Source organism: Cryptomeria japonica, chromosome 11 (assembly GCF_030272615.1).
Source record: "Cryptomeria japonica chromosome 11, Sugi_1.0, whole genome shotgun sequence".
NCBI lineage: Eukaryota > Viridiplantae > Streptophyta > Pinopsida > Cupressales > Cupressaceae > Cryptomeria > Cryptomeria japonica.
The window spans coordinates 545,501,999-545,520,517 of record NC_081415.1 but is presented as its reverse complement, the minus strand read 5'-3'; the positions used below and the strand labels follow the sequence as shown (position 1 = coordinate 545,520,517).

General features: G+C 33.3%; 1 protein-coding gene across 1 annotated transcript; it reads left to right on the top strand.

Annotated features, from left to right (window-relative positions):
• Positions 1-10,727: 10,727 nt before the first annotated feature.
• Positions 10,728-12,327, top strand: LOC131051523 (flavone 3'-O-methyltransferase 1). The gene is made up of 3 exons (XM_057986093.2): positions 10,728-11,664; positions 11,784-11,848; positions 11,944-12,327. Exons 1-3 carry the CDS (start codon positions 10,968-10,970, stop codon positions 12,241-12,243), a joined length of 1,062 nt encoding a protein of 353 aa, XP_057842076.1. The 5' UTR covers positions 10,728-10,967; the 3' UTR covers positions 12,244-12,327.
• Positions 12,328-18,519: the final 6,192 nt, after the last annotated feature.

Sequence of the window (18,519 nt, the reverse complement as noted above, 5' to 3'; positions counted from 1 at the left end):
ACACAGTCCTAATATTGCATGCTGCTTATTAGCATCATTTTCCTATCATATGCTTAGATGAATTGGAATAGGAAATCATACACTTGCTTTGAAATATCTTATATCCATCTTCCAACCTCTTGATGTGTATTCTTCATTGCCTCATGATCAACACATGATCCATGAGCAATAGCAATAGGTGAAATGAAGATAGGATCCTTGTGCCTTAATGGATTCAACCTTTCAATATACTCTTTGAGTCTCCTGATTTCCATTTCTAGCGTTTCTTTATTCTCTTAAACCTTGTTCAATCACGCCTCAATTGCCTAGGCGATATCATTTAGCTCTTGAAACTCTTGCTGCTTCATACTAGGTCCAAGCTCAATTGTGGTAACCTGATAATTCATAGGAGTGATCACATCTCTAGTCTTATCAATAGTTGGGATAGCCACTTGAGCAATGCATGCTTTTGAACCATCTCTAGTAATCCTAGATAACTTCACCTTTTTCTTCTCTTTAGCCTTACCGATCCAAGCTCGAAAGACATCAATATCTTCAATGGGTTGCCCCTCTATCACTTTCCTTTTCTCCATACTGTTCATCAACCAATCAAGAATTGTAAAAAAATCCATCCCATCTTCAAGTTGTTGATCATCAGTAAGTCCTCTCAAGACTGAAATAACCTCATCCTCTACTCCCTTCTCACTCAAATTTGGCACATTGTCACCCAAATAGACCTCAAGCTAAATAGTAGGAGATCCTAGTTGTTGTTCTTCATCTTTATGTCGTGTTGATTGTGTTGATGCATGTTCATCTTGATCAATCTTTGGTAGGATTTCCGTGTTAGAACCTTGCTCAGACTCATTGTTATCCTCTGTCATATAATTCTTCTTCATGGACGAAGAACTCATTGGTAGATTGAGGAGTTTTATACTTATGCTTCTTGTGTCCGGATTCTTGGCTAACAATATCCTTACTCTTCACTTGTGATCCTCCAGGCATATCTTTTCTTCTTTTGAAAGCCTAACTCTCCTCATCATAATTTGTCCTTAGATTTGTTATCGTTCTTTCATCATCATTGAGATATGACTACTCACTTCTCATTCTCTCATAGTTCAATGTAGTCTTTTGTATCCTTAGTTCATTTATTTGCATATCCACCAGTTCTTTGGAGAAATCACTTACTTCTCTTATCAAAATACTCAAATCTACTAACTCAATTTGTGACAAGTTAGGTGATGGAATGGGCTTGTCCTTGTGCTTCACACATTGTGGACGAATATGATTCCCATTGTCTTTCACTTGATCAAGAATTGAGAAAAAGTTACACTTCCTCATGAAGTCCACTGACATCTGAGATCACATCTTTCTTCTAACTCTGATCTTATCAGTAAGATTAGCCCAATAATCTTGGATGCCAATCTTTTGTGTAAAATTTTCTCCTTTAGTTGTTGATATTATCTAAAATGGATCAAATCGATTCCTAGTTTTGTATATCCCGAGATGGAAGAACTCTACCTTTTCATTAATTGTCTATATTGTTATTGTGGTGGGACATATATCCATTCAAACTCTATGATACCTTGCCTATGCTTCCCCTTCTGGATGCATTCAAACTCTGTGAGTTGCCTCACTACCTCAAGTAACACCATCTTGTCACTAGATACCTAGGAAGCTTAGGTATGGTTTGAAAGTAAATCCTTGAATCTGTACCATGATCCGTAGTTCTCAACTAGTGATATTTCTTTCTTGAACAATCACCTATGCAATCTACCTTGTAGCAATTGTGTGATGTACATAGTGAATGCATCATTCACCCTTGAACTATATTATTCCTTTTCATGTATGTGGAGTTGTGGATAACAATCATACACCTTGTATTACTCGGGCTTGTTTCCAACTTCTCCTTTGCATATCAATCCTTTGTATACTATTTGTCTTGTTAGCATGTGGACTAGGTAGGAAGTCATGTAGAAATTCTTCATTCTCTCCCAACTTCTCAACTGGATGTCTAGGTTGTCACTTATAATTTTCACCCAGTTGATCAGCACCATTCCTTCTTATGTTTCCCCTATGAAGTAAAACATCCACGTTTCAAATAGAGGTCCTTGAGGTTCCCCAATGATCCTATTGAGTAGAAATAATTAATTGTTATACTCCTCTTTGTAATCTGAAAATAGGAGTGTCTTAGGTAACTTGGAGTGATGGCACCTTGCATCAAGGACCCACTTATTATTGATGAGCATCATACATGACTTTGATATTTTCTCAAACATATCTTGAGCACCTTCCTTGGTTCTTTCTTTCATGCCTTGGTATCTAGGAAATCCAAATGCCTCTCCTTGGCTAGGTATGCAAGCACCAACCCCTTAGGTGTTTTGATCATTCTAGTTTGTGGATCGTAATTCCTTGCACACTCAACCATAATCTCATTACATTATATAGGTAATGGAAAGACAACCATGTGGTAGGTTCCATTATTTATTATGTTGACCGCCAAGGGAGAGGGTAGATGGTTCTTCGTTCCATATATCCTTCGCTTCATCCTCTTCCTATCCAAGTGCTCCATGTTCATATCTCCAACTTTCTTCTACTTCAAAGATATCTGTGACTCTGAATAGTAGCCTCCAAGCACATTCTTCAATTGATTCTTCCATGCAACTATCCCCGCCTTTGACATGGTACCTCTATGAAGCTAGAAATCAATAACCTTGTAGAAATAACCTTAATAATTAAATTCTAAAATTATCCTTAGTTCTAATTTTGAATAATTTTCATTCTTAAAATCAGAAATTCACATTGCATAACACAAATTCTGAAAATAGTGGAAATCTGGACCATAATATGGGCATTTCACCCTCTAAAAACTTAGACTTTTAGAATTAAAATAAGTTTGATCTTGATGTCTAAGTCTAAAAATTCCTCTCTAAACTCATAAAATGATGGCTTTTGATGTCCAATACGTTGTTCTAGGTTTGATTTTCTAATTTTGTTGTCTGAATACACCTCTGCAACTTAAAATTTGATGGCTAAAAGTGTTTACATTCATGGTGGCATCCTATGCTTGGATCAATTTGTCCCCAATATGTTGGAAATCAAACGTCTTTGTCTAAATCAATGGCTGGGAATGATGTCTTGGTCTGAGAATGGGGTAGGTAAAATCATTGCAGCTCCTTCAATCAACAATGGTGTCCCCTAAAGTCGCCCTTCTCATCCCTAGTGACCTTCAATGGAGAGGCAATCAACACTTAAACAAATTTGCTCCCCCTCTCTAGCAATGGTGAACTTCAAACTTGTTCTTCCAACTCTCCAAGCGATTAATCAATCAAGTGATAATATTATTAAATTTGTTGGAATGGGTTCTTTATCCATCTTTTCACCTTCACTTCTCACCACACAATGCATGTGGGATAAAAAAATGTGTTTGCTAGCCTCATAAGAAAATCGACTTGCATTGGGATAATAAATTTAACTTTGTTTTTCTCATTTTGTTTGTCCACTAAATGCAATGGTGGAAAATTGATCCCCATTGGAATGGATTTGTCCACAAAATTTCATCATTAAACTTCATTTCCAACTCCCTGTGGAAAATCATGGGCCATTGGGACATTAAAAAATTTCATTAAATTTGCCCCATCTTGATAATTTTGCCTTAAGTAGAAATTTGACCCTCATCTAGACATATAAATTTGCTCAAAACTTGACAAATTACCCCCAAGTGGGAATCCACTCTTCATCAGGACTCATTTTCCTATTAAAATTTCATCAAACTTAGAAAAATGCCTCCAGGTGGAAAATTGACGTCATCAAATATTCACATTTCCATCCCAAGTGGAGAATCAACCTTCATTGGGACACATAAATTCATTGGTATTTCGCACATTCAATCATTTTTCCTCCAAGTGGAAAACCGCACCTCATCAGGACACTCAAAATGCACTTCACCTTGATCATTTTACCCCTAAGTGGAAAATCGTGGGTCATTGGGACTCACTTTCCTTGTGCATTTTCATTCTTGTGGACCTAGTGAAAAAATGATCTCCATCAGGACACATCCTTTGTCTTGAGTGGAAATTCTTGAATCATTGGTGCTTTCCATAAAATCACTTGGAAACTCAGTTGTGGAGTGGAAAAACAACCTCCATCGGGACTTCCATCATTTTCATCTTTATACTTCAGTGGAAAAACGCCTCCCATCATGACTTTTGGTTTTATGACTTTATTTCTTGGTGTAAAAACATTTTCCATCAGGACTAAGTGATTTTCACACTCTAAAAGCCCAAACTTATCCAAATTCATCATTTTATGCTAGGGAAATTCTATTTCCATTGGGACTCTTAACATTTCGTCAATATTTGAGGGGCGGAAAATAGAAGTCCATTGGGAATGTGTGTTTTTGACTTATTTTACCTCCTTGGAGTGTTAAAGTGACTCCTATAGGGACTTTTAACACTTTAGCAAAAAATTCACACCATTTTGCAACATTTTTATCATTTCTCACTCAAATTTTGAAGGCAAGTTGCAACTTCATCACAAAAAAACTTGGGATCATTTTAACATTTTAACATTTTTAAACACTTTGATCCTGTTGTCATCAAAACTCAAAATTTGGCATTACTTGCACTTTGAAGACCTCAAAACATGACCATATAAAAAATAAGACTCAGGCACTTTAAGCTCAAAATTGTCGCATGACTGCCAAAACCCTAAACTAACAAAAAATGGAAAGCAAGAAAGAGGGGGTCCTCATTTGCAATGGAACGATGTGTGAAAAATTCACAACATGTCCTTTCCTTTTATTTAACTTGGAGTCCCTTTGATAGTGGGTCTATAGACTAAAGGGATAAGTTAAGCAAGAAGGGTAGCCATTGGACTTACAAATGACTCTCAACTATTGAAAGAGTGATGTTATTGAAGTCTATGGTTCAAGATCTTCCCATTTATGGATGCTTTGTGCAAACTACTCTTACAAATCTTATTAAGGAATTTGATGCTCTCTCTCGACAATTCTTGTGAATGGGTAATTTTCTTTCTTCAAAGTGGAGTTTGGTTAAGTGGGATTCTATGTGTAGAACCAAGTAGGAGGGTAGTCTTGGTCTATGACAAGCGAGTATGTGTATTCATTCTTTAACTATAAATCATTTTTGGAAATGGTGCTTTAATCAAGATCAAGTTTGGCCCAAAATTTTCACAGTTATATATTTGGAGGGAGTGGACAGGAAGGATGTCCCCTTCTTTAAACGTGGGGAAAATGCTTCCATAATCTGGAGCACTCTTAAGAGGGGAGACTAATTAATCAAGAAAGGGCTCTTTTTTATTTATAGTTGGGGATTTGAAGCTCTTTTCTGATATGATCCTTGGGATGGTCGTCTACCTATCATTTCTTAGTTTCCTCATTTATAGCCTTTATGCAATAGATTTCTTGAAGTTGGGTGGAATAGAGTTGAGGATTTTAAAACTATTATGAATGTGGGCCAAGTTGAGATGGTTAGATGGAAAGAGCCTTATGAATCGCCACCTAGAGTATCAGTTGAAGCTTAGGAGGAACTTGGTAGGATTTTAGCTAGGAGAGTGTGTAATTCTTTGAAGGTTAGGGATGTTCTTCCCTAGGGCCCTAATTTGAAGGATAGGTTCTTAATGGCTTCAAGATGAATGGATCTAGACAAACATAAATATGGGAGAACAAAATTTTCTTGGTGGAAGTAGGTGTAGAATAGGTTTGCCTAGGCCAAATGTGACTTTTTCTTGTGGTTGGTCACACAAAATAGGGGCCTTACTTGAGAGAACCTCTAAAAATGAGGTTTACAAGGGCCTTCTATATGTGTTCTTTGCAATAATAATGAGGAACTCTCCTCACATATTTTCTTTCAATGTGTCTTTTCCAAAGAAATGTGGAATCTTTGGTGGGGATCCTAGAAGCATGCTTGTATTCATGCCAGTTCTTTGATTGAGTTAATAGTATGGGGAGACTCCCACTAAGACTTCCTCTTTACATATTGCTTGGGATATTAGACCCTCCTTCATCCTATGACAATTGTGGATGGAAAGAAATCAAAGGATTTTCCTCAATAATAAGATGACGGTTCTTCAATTTTCGCATAGAATTACTAGTATGTTGTTGGAGACCTTGGTGGCAAAATGTGATTTTTATATTGTGGATCCTAGTTAAATGCATATTATCTAGAATTTGAATCTAGTCGGTTATTGTACTAGTTGCTCGAAGTCAAGGAAGTGGCAACATGCTAAGAGGAAGATCTAATGAAATGGTCACTGGTCTCCCCCTCTCCCCTAGGAGTCCTAAAGATTAATACTGATGGTTCCTCTAGGGAAAATCTTGGGCATTCTGCTATTGGTGAGATTGCTAGAGATAGTTTTTTGGATGTTATTTTCCTCTTCTCGGTGTACAAAAGACAACAAACTAATAATTTCATGGAGGCTCTAGCTATTCTCTTTGCTCTTAAGAGAGGTTGTGCTCTTGGTTGGCACAACATTATTTATGAATTCGATTCTTAGGTAGTGATAGATATGTTGAATAAGTGGATATCAGAGGGTATAAATTGTCAATTGGCTTCTTTGGTTAGAAAATTCTTAGTTTGAATAATTCTTTGGATTCTATTTCTTTTTTTTTAAATATTCCTAGAATGGAACGGGGTGGATGATTGCTTGGCTAAGTGGGTATCAGAGTGTTTGTATGAATGGAATGTGGGTGAATGGGGACAACTACCTTAAGATTGTTCTCAAAATTTTGATAGATTCGTTATGGAGGATATGACAGGTTAATTGGGGGCCCCTTTTGGTTGGTTGGTTCTTGGTTTGTTCTTCCTATTGAGTTTTTTCGCTTTTTATTATTGTACTAGTTCTTCTTGATCAATAAATTTTTGCCCCTCTTGTCAAAAATAAAAAGAAAAGAAAAGAAAAAATACAAAATAGTAATAAAATAAATTTAAATTGCTATGTAATTTCAAATGTTTATCTTATTATGCAATAGAATAATTTTAAAGTAAATTTAAATCACTTGAATTAATAGTTAAAGATTAATCTCTTGTTAGACATGTTTGGGATTAATTTTTTCCAATAATATTTAAAATTTATAAATATATATAAAAGTCATAAAAATCATGAAGTGTTGTTTCCTAAATATTTAGGAGCACTCTATAATATGATATGTCTAATACTTTGAAAAGTCCAATAGTTCTAACATTATCCTACATTTGAAATATTTCCTTAATAAAATATAAATTATGTTGTTTGATGAGTCTTGATTTAATTTGTTAATGCATTCATTGTAATAATAAACATCATGTTTTTGGTCTTTTGTAGCAATGCTTTTCAACAAGTAATATTTCAATTAGAAAACATTATAAATGAACTTTAGTTCCTATAGATAGGCAAGATTACTAATGCATTTTTTAAGGCAATCAATCATTTGAAACTATTTTTTAAAATTTATTTATATTTCTATAATTTTAATTTTTACATTTTTTTTAGAACTCAAATAATACTATTTATGTGCTTTCTTATTTGTGTATACTAGAAATGGTCATTGCAAAAAATCTATTTTTCTCAATTATTTAGTCAGTATTTTTAAGAACCATCCAAAGTGTCAATAAATTCTAATTATGATAGATGATCCTTAAAATCCACAAACATAGGGGAAGAGCACCAATAGATAACATAGTTCCAATAACCATCACCTTATTGTCTTGTTGACCCCCAATAGCCGTTATTGGGACATTTGTCAACAAGTAGTAGCAATTTTGAGTTGACGGTTAGTGGAACATCTTTAGTTAGGTATCAGGCGACACTTTGAAATGTGTACTTTTTGACCTTTGTGCGCATAATTAATAAGCAGTTAAGTCGCATACAAAGACAACTAAAAAAAATCGGTATGACTACTACTGGTCCTCTTCCCCTATACCAAAATCTTATCTCATTCAATGAGATCCCAAAGAATCTAAATAAAATATTGTTTGTTAAGATGTATTTTCAATGCATATTTTATATATTTTTTTGACAGCTGTATATCTATTGAATACATAGAACTATTATAATTGTACATTTTACTGTATATGCACTTCCCACATTTAATTTTAAAATATGAATGCTACAGTAAATGTCTGAAACATCCTCTCTTGCTTAATGCGTGCACATCAATTTTTGTGAAGCCTTTCGGTGTATTAATTAGTCTTTTGTCCAATCCAAAATGTTTCTCTCTATTTCTTCTGCCTTCATTACTTTTTGTCACCTCTCTATTTGATCATCGTTGCAGACAGTTATTTCCAACGGTTCCAAAACAGACCTTTCTTATAGCATGATAGTGATATGTTTATTGCTAAATGGACGCGTGTTAGTCAATCCGTACTGCTTTTTTAAAGCCAGAATAGACACGTCCTTTCCAACAAGACTACTGGCAGAGAGAAAGAGAAAAGAAGTATGAAAATATTTATTGTTTCGATTTTTAATTTCAACTATTTTTGTTGGCTCTATACTGGTGCTTCCGCTTCTTGTTGCTTCCACTGTAATAAATATTGGCATTGCACTGAATAACCAACAATAAAAAAATCATAACAGTTTGTATCATTTGCAGTACTTATGTTATATGGAAGCAATTTGAAGATCTGGTTTACTTTTTGGTTTTCTAGTTTATTTGAGAGATATGTCTTGAAGGTTTACTAATATGAAATATTGTAGTATCTTTTAATGTGCTTTATAGAAATGTTTTTATATAATTTGTAAAGACAAAGACTTTGGTTGGAAATCCAAAGAGGAATTTTGGGTGCTGTCTCTATAAATTGGTGTCACTAATCCTTTGCAACAACCCTTTCTAAATGGTCTATCTAAAAATTTGTCAATTTATTTAATACGCTGATATGTTTTTTTTTCCACAGTGCTCTTGACTCCCATGTCCCTCTTTCTAAATGGTTTATCTAAAAATTTGTCAATTTATTTAATACGCTGATATGTTTTTTTTGCCACAGTGCTCTTGACTCCCATGTCCCATGTCCCTCTTCTGAAGGCTCCATCACCAATTAGTTTTGTTGTGTTCATGGTGCAACAGTTCGAATCACAGGGATGGGCATCAATCCTACAAAGAGTTTTGCAACAATCCTACAAAGAGTATTGCAACAGCTGATGAAATTTTTATTTCAAACGGTGAATGTATTTTGGAGAAAATTAAAATTTTATTTATATTAAACTACTACAAAGTGAAATACTTTTCCCTTCTCTCTGTTATGCTCTTTTTATTTGGTTAAAAATGATAACTGTTGGAGTCCCATTCCCTTTTCAAGATATCTTGTCTGAAATTTTGATTAACTCCAATTTCAAGCACTGTAGCTAATGTTCTAGATAATTGGATATTTAGCTTGCAGAGTGTAGTTTGATATGATAATAATGTGCTAGATAATTGGACATTTAGATTGCAGAGTGTAGTTTGATATAATATTTTATTATAATTTATAGACATATCATGGTGAATATACATTGTTGATTATTTTATATATCATCAAAAAGATACATTGCTGACTTTAACACACTATCATAAATATAGATTGTTGACTTTAACATTATGTTATCATTCATATCTATCCAATTAAATATTAATTTATAACATACCTATCTATGTTGTCTTTACAATAACTATCATATCTTATTTTTACAAGTGATCATATTTTATGTTTTGAATTGTATTCTAATGCTATTATTTGTATAATATTCAATACATTATTATTATATAAAAATAAATATATACAAATATTTTAAATATATGTATAATAATTCTAATTAATAACAACTTTTTACTATTTATATGAAATCAACAAGCTATTTATCAAAATTCATGGTTGTGAATTATAAAGAAGGGTGTAAGATGCTTCAAATAATATTGACCATCTCAGTTTTTTAAATTTAACTTGACTACTTGAATGCAATTTTGAATTTAATAAGCTATGTGACAAATATAGAACAGAGAGCATCAAAAAAGAACAATTATCTAGATAACTAATGCTATCAAACAATAACTAATATAACATTTATAGGTAGGAACTGGCCATGGTTTCTTGGTAAATATATGTGTACATTTATTGTGCATGTATCTATATTATGCACAATAGAATAAAAACAAGTAAACATAACATTTATTTTTTTAAGGAATTATTAACATTGCTATCTATGCAACAGATTTGATTTACTTACAATAAATGTAAACCACTACATTAAATATTGTAACTATCCATATAATAGAATTGGTTGATACATATGTTGATAAAGAGTACAAATCATTATTTTAAATACCAACTTATTTGCATACTACTAACATGTTGAAAGACACCTTTAAAAAAATCAAAATTCATTCATTTTCAAATAAACACAAATTGTTGAATAACATTAATATCTATACAAGAATTTTTTTCAAATAAAAAAGATGAGCTACATTAAATAAAAAATACTACAGTTATTCATTAAAAAAAAATGATTAATACATATGCTACTAAATGCAATCATAATTTAAAATACCAACTTAACTTTGTGAGAAACGGTGGAAGGCAAACTTTAATTAATTCATCTATATTAGAAAATGTTTTAGCCTCACCAGTATGCATCACTTTAATTGTGAGCTCACCAAACTTCCATTATTTATGGACTATTTTGGTTTCCTTGATAAATGATGACTCTGACATTACAACGACTCTAAAATGACTTCATTCCCAGAATTTTCCTCCCCTTTTTGTCAACTGGTTCTTTATATCCTAGGCATACACTATAGACTACAACCCAGGTAACTTATTTTCTTCCAAACCTTGGATTTTGGTCCCAAATCAATAGTTTGTGTCTATGTACTTTTGTCTATCTCTGTCTGATATATTTCTGAATTCAATAATCCTAAGTTCAGTTTTATGAGAGGTGAGCATTAACATAATTTATTTGATTGATTCTGTACTTTCTTTCCAGTCAAGTGGAAGAAAAAGGTGGTCTGTGTTAAGGTTGCCATGGATAATACACCAAGTTTGAGCCCCAGAATAGCCATAATAGAACTGTGTGCAATGTGTTCAGTACCCATGTCCCTCAAAGCTGCTCTGAATCTCAATGTTTTTGACATCATGGCCAAGGCCTCAAAGCCCATGTCTGCCCAAGAAATAGTGAAGGAGATGCCTCAAAGCAAATCCCCAAATTATGAGAATTTGAGCAGGATAATGAGACTTCTGACCAGCTACCATGTCTTTGAAGAACATGTAGACCAGAGCATGGAGAACCCAGCCAAATATGAACTGACAGCTGTGGGTAAAGCCTTGGTCAGGAGGGAGGATGGGTGCTCCTTGGGCTCCTTGATCCACCTGAATCAAGATAAAGTATTGATGGATGCCTGGCAGTTTCTCCATGAGGCAGTCACAGATGGGGATGTGGAGCCCTTTGTTAAATGTCATGGTAAGAGCCCCCAAGAATTGGCTTTAGAAAATCCTGGAGTTCAACCTAAAATCTACATGGAATCCATGGCTGCCTCTACCATGTTATTCATGGAGGACTTGCTTGCATCCTCTTACAATGGGTTTGAAGGGATTAATGTTTTGGTAGACATAGGTGGTGGAATTGGCAAGGCCCTGAGCATGATAGTAGCCAAGTATCCTTCCATTACAGGGATCAATTTTGATCTCCCTTATGTCATTCAACATGCACCATCTTTTCCAGGTAGTGTATATATATATTATTATTTTTATTTAATTGATTAAAAATTATTATTTTGATATTGCTATTAAGATTTAACTGTATAATTTTCGAGTCAAACTCATTATTATGTTGCGGTACAGGAATAAAGCATGAAATGGGAAGTATGTTTGACAGTATACCTTCTGGAGATGCTATGTTTTTGAAAGTATATCTTTTTGTTAACCTTAATCATTCGAATTATACAAAGATAATGTGGCTGAAACTTCTCATAAAATAGTGCCCTTTTTTTTGGCTTTGCAGCGTGTGCTACATAATTGGAATGATGATCAATGCATAAAGATACTAAGAAATTGTTATGAGAAGCTAGCTAAGAAAGGCAAGGTGATTGTGCTTGATTGTGTGTTGCCAAGCAAGACAAATGCAAATGCAGATTGTAGAGCTGCATTGGAGCTTGATTTACATATGATGGCATTGAATGCTGGTGCAAAGGAGAGAAGCCTCCATGATTTCAAAATGATTGCAGAAGCTGCAGGTTTTAAGTCAGTGAAACTTGTCTATCAACTAGATGTTTTGCTATCTGTAATTGAAATATACAACTAAAATCTAAATAAGTCACATACAGTCTAAATTACTATTATATTTATCTTTATTTGAAATTCTAAATTACTATTATATTTATCTTTATTTGAAATTGTAAAATATGAAGACTTTATGATCTAGAACTATATTTATAAATGTATTTCTCAAGATTTAAAGTTGAACCACAACTAACAATCTTGTGAATTTTAAAAAATCATTGTAACATAACATGACATATATAGTGATATCTAAATTGAATATATTTTACATCGTTTAAATTGAGATATGTTTTGTGAAAAATCTTTTCTCCAGTCCCATTCTTTGCAGCTTTCACCCTTTGTTCTCCTTTCCAGTAATTCCAGTAATTCATGGTTAGGAAAATTCACAAAGACAATTTTTTTAGAGGATAATCTGAAGAAGGTGGTTATTCAGTTTTTAGAATGCATCAAATATCTATTATAATGTATTTATAATATATAAAAGATAATGATATCTTTTGCATTCTAAGAGTTGAATTGCACACCAGAGTACCAAACCCTAGCTCATCCCCATCCCCATCCCACTGTAGCATCACAAGATTGAAGACACTTGCATTTTGAAATCTAGATATAATTATCTTTACTATATGAAAAAAGGAAATGTCATTTATAGTGACTTTACAAAGTTATATTTTGTTCTGTTAAACAGACCACACATTTGTGAGTGGCTCTTCTAACATGATATTCTTCAATTCTATTATAAAACTCGTCATTGGAATTTTTGATTGAGAATTATACCCAAGACATATCAAATGTTTGTTGATTCCTGCCAAAAGCTTGTATGTGGCCTTATTGTCAGTGAGATCAGCATTTCAAACAAAAATCTCATTTTCAAGCATTGTATCTGTGTGATCATGATATTCTCTAAGAATATCTATGAACTGAACAACTTTGCAGGTTTCTTCAATTGATGAAAAAAATTCTAAGATATTTGGAATATAAATGTCATTCAATATGTCTAGGTAGTATGAGTTTTGTTATAAACATGTTAATTTATAAGATTTGGTAAGATTTGTGCTTGTCTATATAAAATCGATAATTTGTTCAGCTTTACAAGTTTATTTGAAAAATTATGAATCTAATGTCAATTTCGATTAGTGATGTCAAATGGAATAGGCAAACACCATAACTGTAGATTAGATCCAGCCCCACAATTTATTTTGGTTTTTATCTATTTGTTTATTAGATCTTATGATTGCAGGATCATGTCTTTCATCTTTCTGCCTCTCATGTTCTGATATGCTTAATTAAGATCTTCAGTAGTTGCATCTGCCAGTCATTATTGAGTTATATCTTATTCAAACAACCCTCTGCACAAAAAACACAACCTATTGCTAGTATACATTTCAAAAGGAATGAATGTTAATAATTGAATATTAAGTATTTGGTTAAAAAGTAGATGAGAATTTAGGAAGGTTTTGGGCACGGAGTTTTTGAGGGCGACTCGCAAGTACAGGGTGAACACGAACATTCTGGCTATGTTTCTGGCAACATGCATTCAGTTGGGAGTTTGCAAACCCAGAACGGAGAAGGTTTGTCAGATCTTCGAACATTCCTTCCTGGGGGACAACATTGACGACCAGAATCGCATTCCGTTGGCCCATCAATATTACATGGCTCGTGATGCTGGGAGGGAGGTGAGGAAGTTCTGCATTGTTCAGACTATGGAGTGGGAGAAATACAATCAAGGTAGTGCAAGGAGGAATAGAAATTTGGCTTTCATACTGTTTGTGATGGATAGTCTGGCAAGGCCGGAAGAGTATGATTTGGGGAAGTATGTAAGGGAGGAAGGCCTGCAGGGTAGGCGAGGGGTGGATGAAAACAGTGTAGTTGGTGAAGGGAATGTTTGGGGCTTGGAAGAGGGGAACTGTGGATTCGGAATGACATGAGGCTAGTGGAGGAAATGGTGGCTAGGGAGGCTCATGTGGACTGCAGGAGAGACTGCCCAATTGTAGCGCAAGCCCTTGCTGCTCAAAGGGTATATGGGTATCACAAGCCCCTCAAAAGGAGTGATGGTGTTTCTCTTCTCAGGGTTTTTTGTTTTTGTGTCAATATCATGGGTTTTTTATATATTTTTGTTTGTAATTTAGTCAATATAGTAGTAGTATAATGCTGTTGGGATGAATGTTTGTGTGCCCAGATTTTGTACCCCTTTTCAGGGTAGGTGTCGGTTATTGGCTTTTTTTTGTTTACTCTATTTTCATGCTGGAGCTAACCCAACCTTTTTGACGGAGGAAACAGTATATAGACATTTTAGCAGATGTAAACATTTATATTTACTTACTAAAAAAAGTAAATGAGAATGTATCATTTATTTAAACTTTTTTTTATAAATAAACGATAAATTAGATTGGTATAATTTATGAATAATATAATTATATTAGATATGTTTGTTTTTTATTATTTTTTTATTTTATTTTATTTTTTTTAAAGAAATGAATAAAAAAGTTTTAAGGTAAGTATATATAATATATAAGAATTAATATTTGAATCTATGAATTTAATTGGATGAGTTAAGTGATAAATAAAAAATAAATCATAAAAATTAAGATGTCTTTATATGAATGAATATTATATAGTGACTGAGTGTGTGCTTTATATTGAAAGTGTGTTTGAAATCATTCAAATTATTAAGTATCATTACATATATTTTGAAGGATAAATTTTTTTATTTTTATTTCTATTTCTTTTGAATTGAAAAATCAAATATTGAATATAGAGCAATTGCAAAAGCTAAATCACTACATGGTAATAAGTGTACACTTAATTGACCAATCCTTATTGGAATACATACTATCTAGTAGACATGTAAATTAGTCAAATATAATGTTACATATGCAATTTACATATACAAAGCTATGCACTTATATCTTCCACTCTAAGCTTATAATTGCAACATAACCCTTGTTATATTTGATTTTTATGCAAATGAATACAAAAAAAAAAAAAAAAGTAAATAATTTTTTTTTAGTAACTACAAAATAAGGGATGAAATGTAGAAACATGAAATTGTCAACAAATGATGTGAAAATATTAAAAAAATTAATATCTCTATAAATTTATAATACTTGTGCACATAATTATTTAACTTAACTACAATGAATAATTTTTTTTAATAAAATTATGTTGATAAATAAAATAATAAATAGATTTACACTTTAATAAATAAAATAATGTATTTAACATTAATATTAAAGAAACTTGTAAGTAAAAGTTTACATTTAAAAAAAACAAAACATCTTTAAAATATTAATAGTTAAAATATATTTTTATATATTTTATAAATTAAATAATAAATGGGATAAAATATATTATATTTTTTAAAAATAAAACAAAAGATACAAAATAGTGATAATAGTGATGAAAGAAATTAAAATTATTATGTAATTTCAAATGCTTATCTTATTATGTAATAAAATAAATTTAAAGTAAAATTAAATGACTTCGAATAAATAATTCAAGATTAATGTCATGCTATATAGATTTGTATGTGCTAAGTATACATTAATTAGAAAGAGGTTATGGTTTCCTAGGATTAAAATTTTGTCAATAATATTTAAAATTTATAAATCTATATAAAAAGTCATAAAAAATATAAGGTTTTCTAAGTATTTAGGAGTAGTATAATATAATGCAGTATTTCTAATATTTTAAAAAATTTAATAGATCAAGCATTAGCTTACTTTTGAAATATTTTTTTGACAAATATGAATTGTGTTATTGATGGGTCTTATCCAAACCTAATTTTGTGGAGCCAACTGGTTCTCTAGATGTGAATTCAATGATATAGTTTGGGCAGATTTGGCCAAAGAAGCTATAGGTTCTGATAAGGGCAGTGATTCTTCTCAAACTCTAGGTTTGCAATCAAAATCTTTCAAGAAAGTTTCTCCTGAGAAATCTTCTAAGGTTAGATGTAAGAAGAATCAAGAGAAGGTTAAACTAGTTGATAGCATCCCTAGACAAAAGGCTATTTGTGATTTGGTTGTTGCTCATTCTCCATATATTGTTTGTATTCAAGAAACTAATCTTTTCGTGGATGGCATGCTCCAACGTGCTCCTAATATTCCGAGGTTTGGTCAATGTCAATGCATTGGGGCTCTTGGTAGTTTTGGAGGGGTGGCTTTCTTTTGGGATCCAAGGAAGATTGCTCCATTCTGGTGGATTTCTAGTCGCTCCTCTATTCCCATGATGGCCTCAAGCTTGGATTATGGGGAGCTTATTTTGATCACTAATGTGTATGCTATGACTAGTCTCCTTAGAAAGAATTTTCTTTGGTCTCATATCAGGTATGTTCACACTCTTGCTCCTTTCCTTCCTTGGATTATAGCTGGTGACTTTAATATTGTCTTAATATTGGTAGAGAAAAGGGAAGGGACATCTAGATTTGAACCTTCTTTTGGACTTCTATGAGACAATATGGAGTTGCTCAATCTAATTGATGTAAAGACTTCTAATGGAATTTACACTTGGAATAATAGAAGGTGTGGAGCTAATGCTATTTCTAAGTGGTTGGATCGATTTTTAGTTTCCTATTTTTCAATTGGGGATAGTTGGACTATTAGTTCTTAGATTTTGGATTGGCAAGGCTTTGATAATTGGCCAATCAAACTTCCAGCGACATCTTTTAAACGTCCTAAGAATCCTTCATTCAAGTTTCAACTCATGTGGATTCTAGATTCCTCGCTTCAAAATTTGATGGGTTTTTGGTGGGGGTAGGTAGTCTTGCTTATGATACAATGATGTATTCTTTTGTTAAGAAATTGTAGTTTGTGAAATAAAAGCTCAAAAGGTGGAATCGACAATACTTTGACAACCTTCATGTCACTATAAGAGCCATTCAAGAGCGTCTTGTTGGTATTACTCGTCAAATTTCTAATCAATCTTTAACTGAGGATTTAAGAGGAGAAAAGTCTTGAGTTATGAAGGAATTGGAGGAGTGGGAGCTTTGGGAAGAAAATTTTTGGAAGAAAAAGGCACATATCGATTGGCTTTAGGAAGATGACAAAAATGTGACTTTCTTTCATTAATTTGTTCAATCTCACAGGCATGGGAGTTATATTTCTTCTCTAATTACTTCAGAAGGCATCCAACTATCATCCTTTCAAGAGATGTCTCATGAGGCAACCTGCTTCTATTCAACTTTGTTTATTGAAGATTCTCCTCCTACTAGCATTGAGGAGACTTTGATTCTAGATTGTGTTTCATCTTAAATAGTTGCTAATGGGATGAATGAGGCTCTAGTTTTTGGCATTTTGGCATTAAATTGTCATTGATGTCAATCGGCATGATGGCAATTCACTTAAGAGTGAGCAGAAAGAATGAAAGCTTATCAATAAGGCATAAACCAAAATGAAGGTCGTACGTGTATTAACATGTTGAGAAATGAACTGGTCTGGAGGTTAGTTGCATGTTTATGATGAAGAGGCAGAATGTTAAAGTTACCACAAACCATTGGAGGTGATGACATGTTATCGGTATAGTGTGCACTGTCGGTTAGCAAAAGAAGAAGGCCTTTTTGGTAAAGGCATGTACCAGTATGAGTTTGCTGAATGTTCAAGGTTGAAGTGACTGTGTGTCAGTGAGCAAAGTGATTGACCATGGTGATGCCATGTGGAGTCGAGGTGGCAAATATGCATAGGTTGATAAAGCCACCAACGACACGGTTGGTGAAACTATTGACATAAATAAAACAATCACAAATCATGGGATTGCAACTGACTAATGCAGCTCGAGGAAGAAAGGATGACAGAGGAAGATCAGGGAGTAGTTGGCACCTGGATCAATGCAAAGGAAATCCGATTCAGGAAGACCTCAAAAAAGAAACAGTTGAAGCCTTTTATGTGTCGACAGATTTCAAGGCAGAAAATCTTGTTCAAGATTGCTATTTTTAACAAATGTGTGTTGGATAATGGAAACTGTGTACAGATGCATCCCTGAAGGACAGGTGATCGATCCAAGACAAGCTGGATTAGATCTCATGAAGATTGTGTTAGGAAGAGGAAACCCTAACCACTCTGAAGTTTGAATTTCTTTTTGGTGGGAAATCACGAGAAAAAGAGGAGAGCTCGAGACAAAGCAAGTTGATGTTGTAGAGAAGAGGAAGAGAAAAGAGAGATTAAGGGAAAGAGAATAATTGCTATCCTTAGAAATTATTCTAAGAGAGTTGCAGAGTAAGTGAGCAAGCATACAAGTGAGAGGGTTCTACCGGGATAATTGTAGTTTCACAGTTAAGCTAAAGTGGCAAGGTATGGTAGAGTTG

Excerpts from the sequence above, each read along its gene's own strand:
- LOC131051523 (XM_057986093.2), top strand. The coding sequence starts at position 10,968 with ATGGATAATACACCAAGTTTGAGCCCCAGAATAGCCATAATAGAACTG. Across the intron at positions 11,665-11,783 it reads ACATGCACCATCTTTTCCAG|GAATAAAGCATGAAATGGGA; the intron begins GTAGTGTATATA and ends GTTGCGGTACAG. Across the intron at positions 11,849-11,943 it reads GAGATGCTATGTTTTTGAAA|CGTGTGCTACATAATTGGAA; the intron begins GTATATCTTTTT and ends TTGGCTTTGCAG.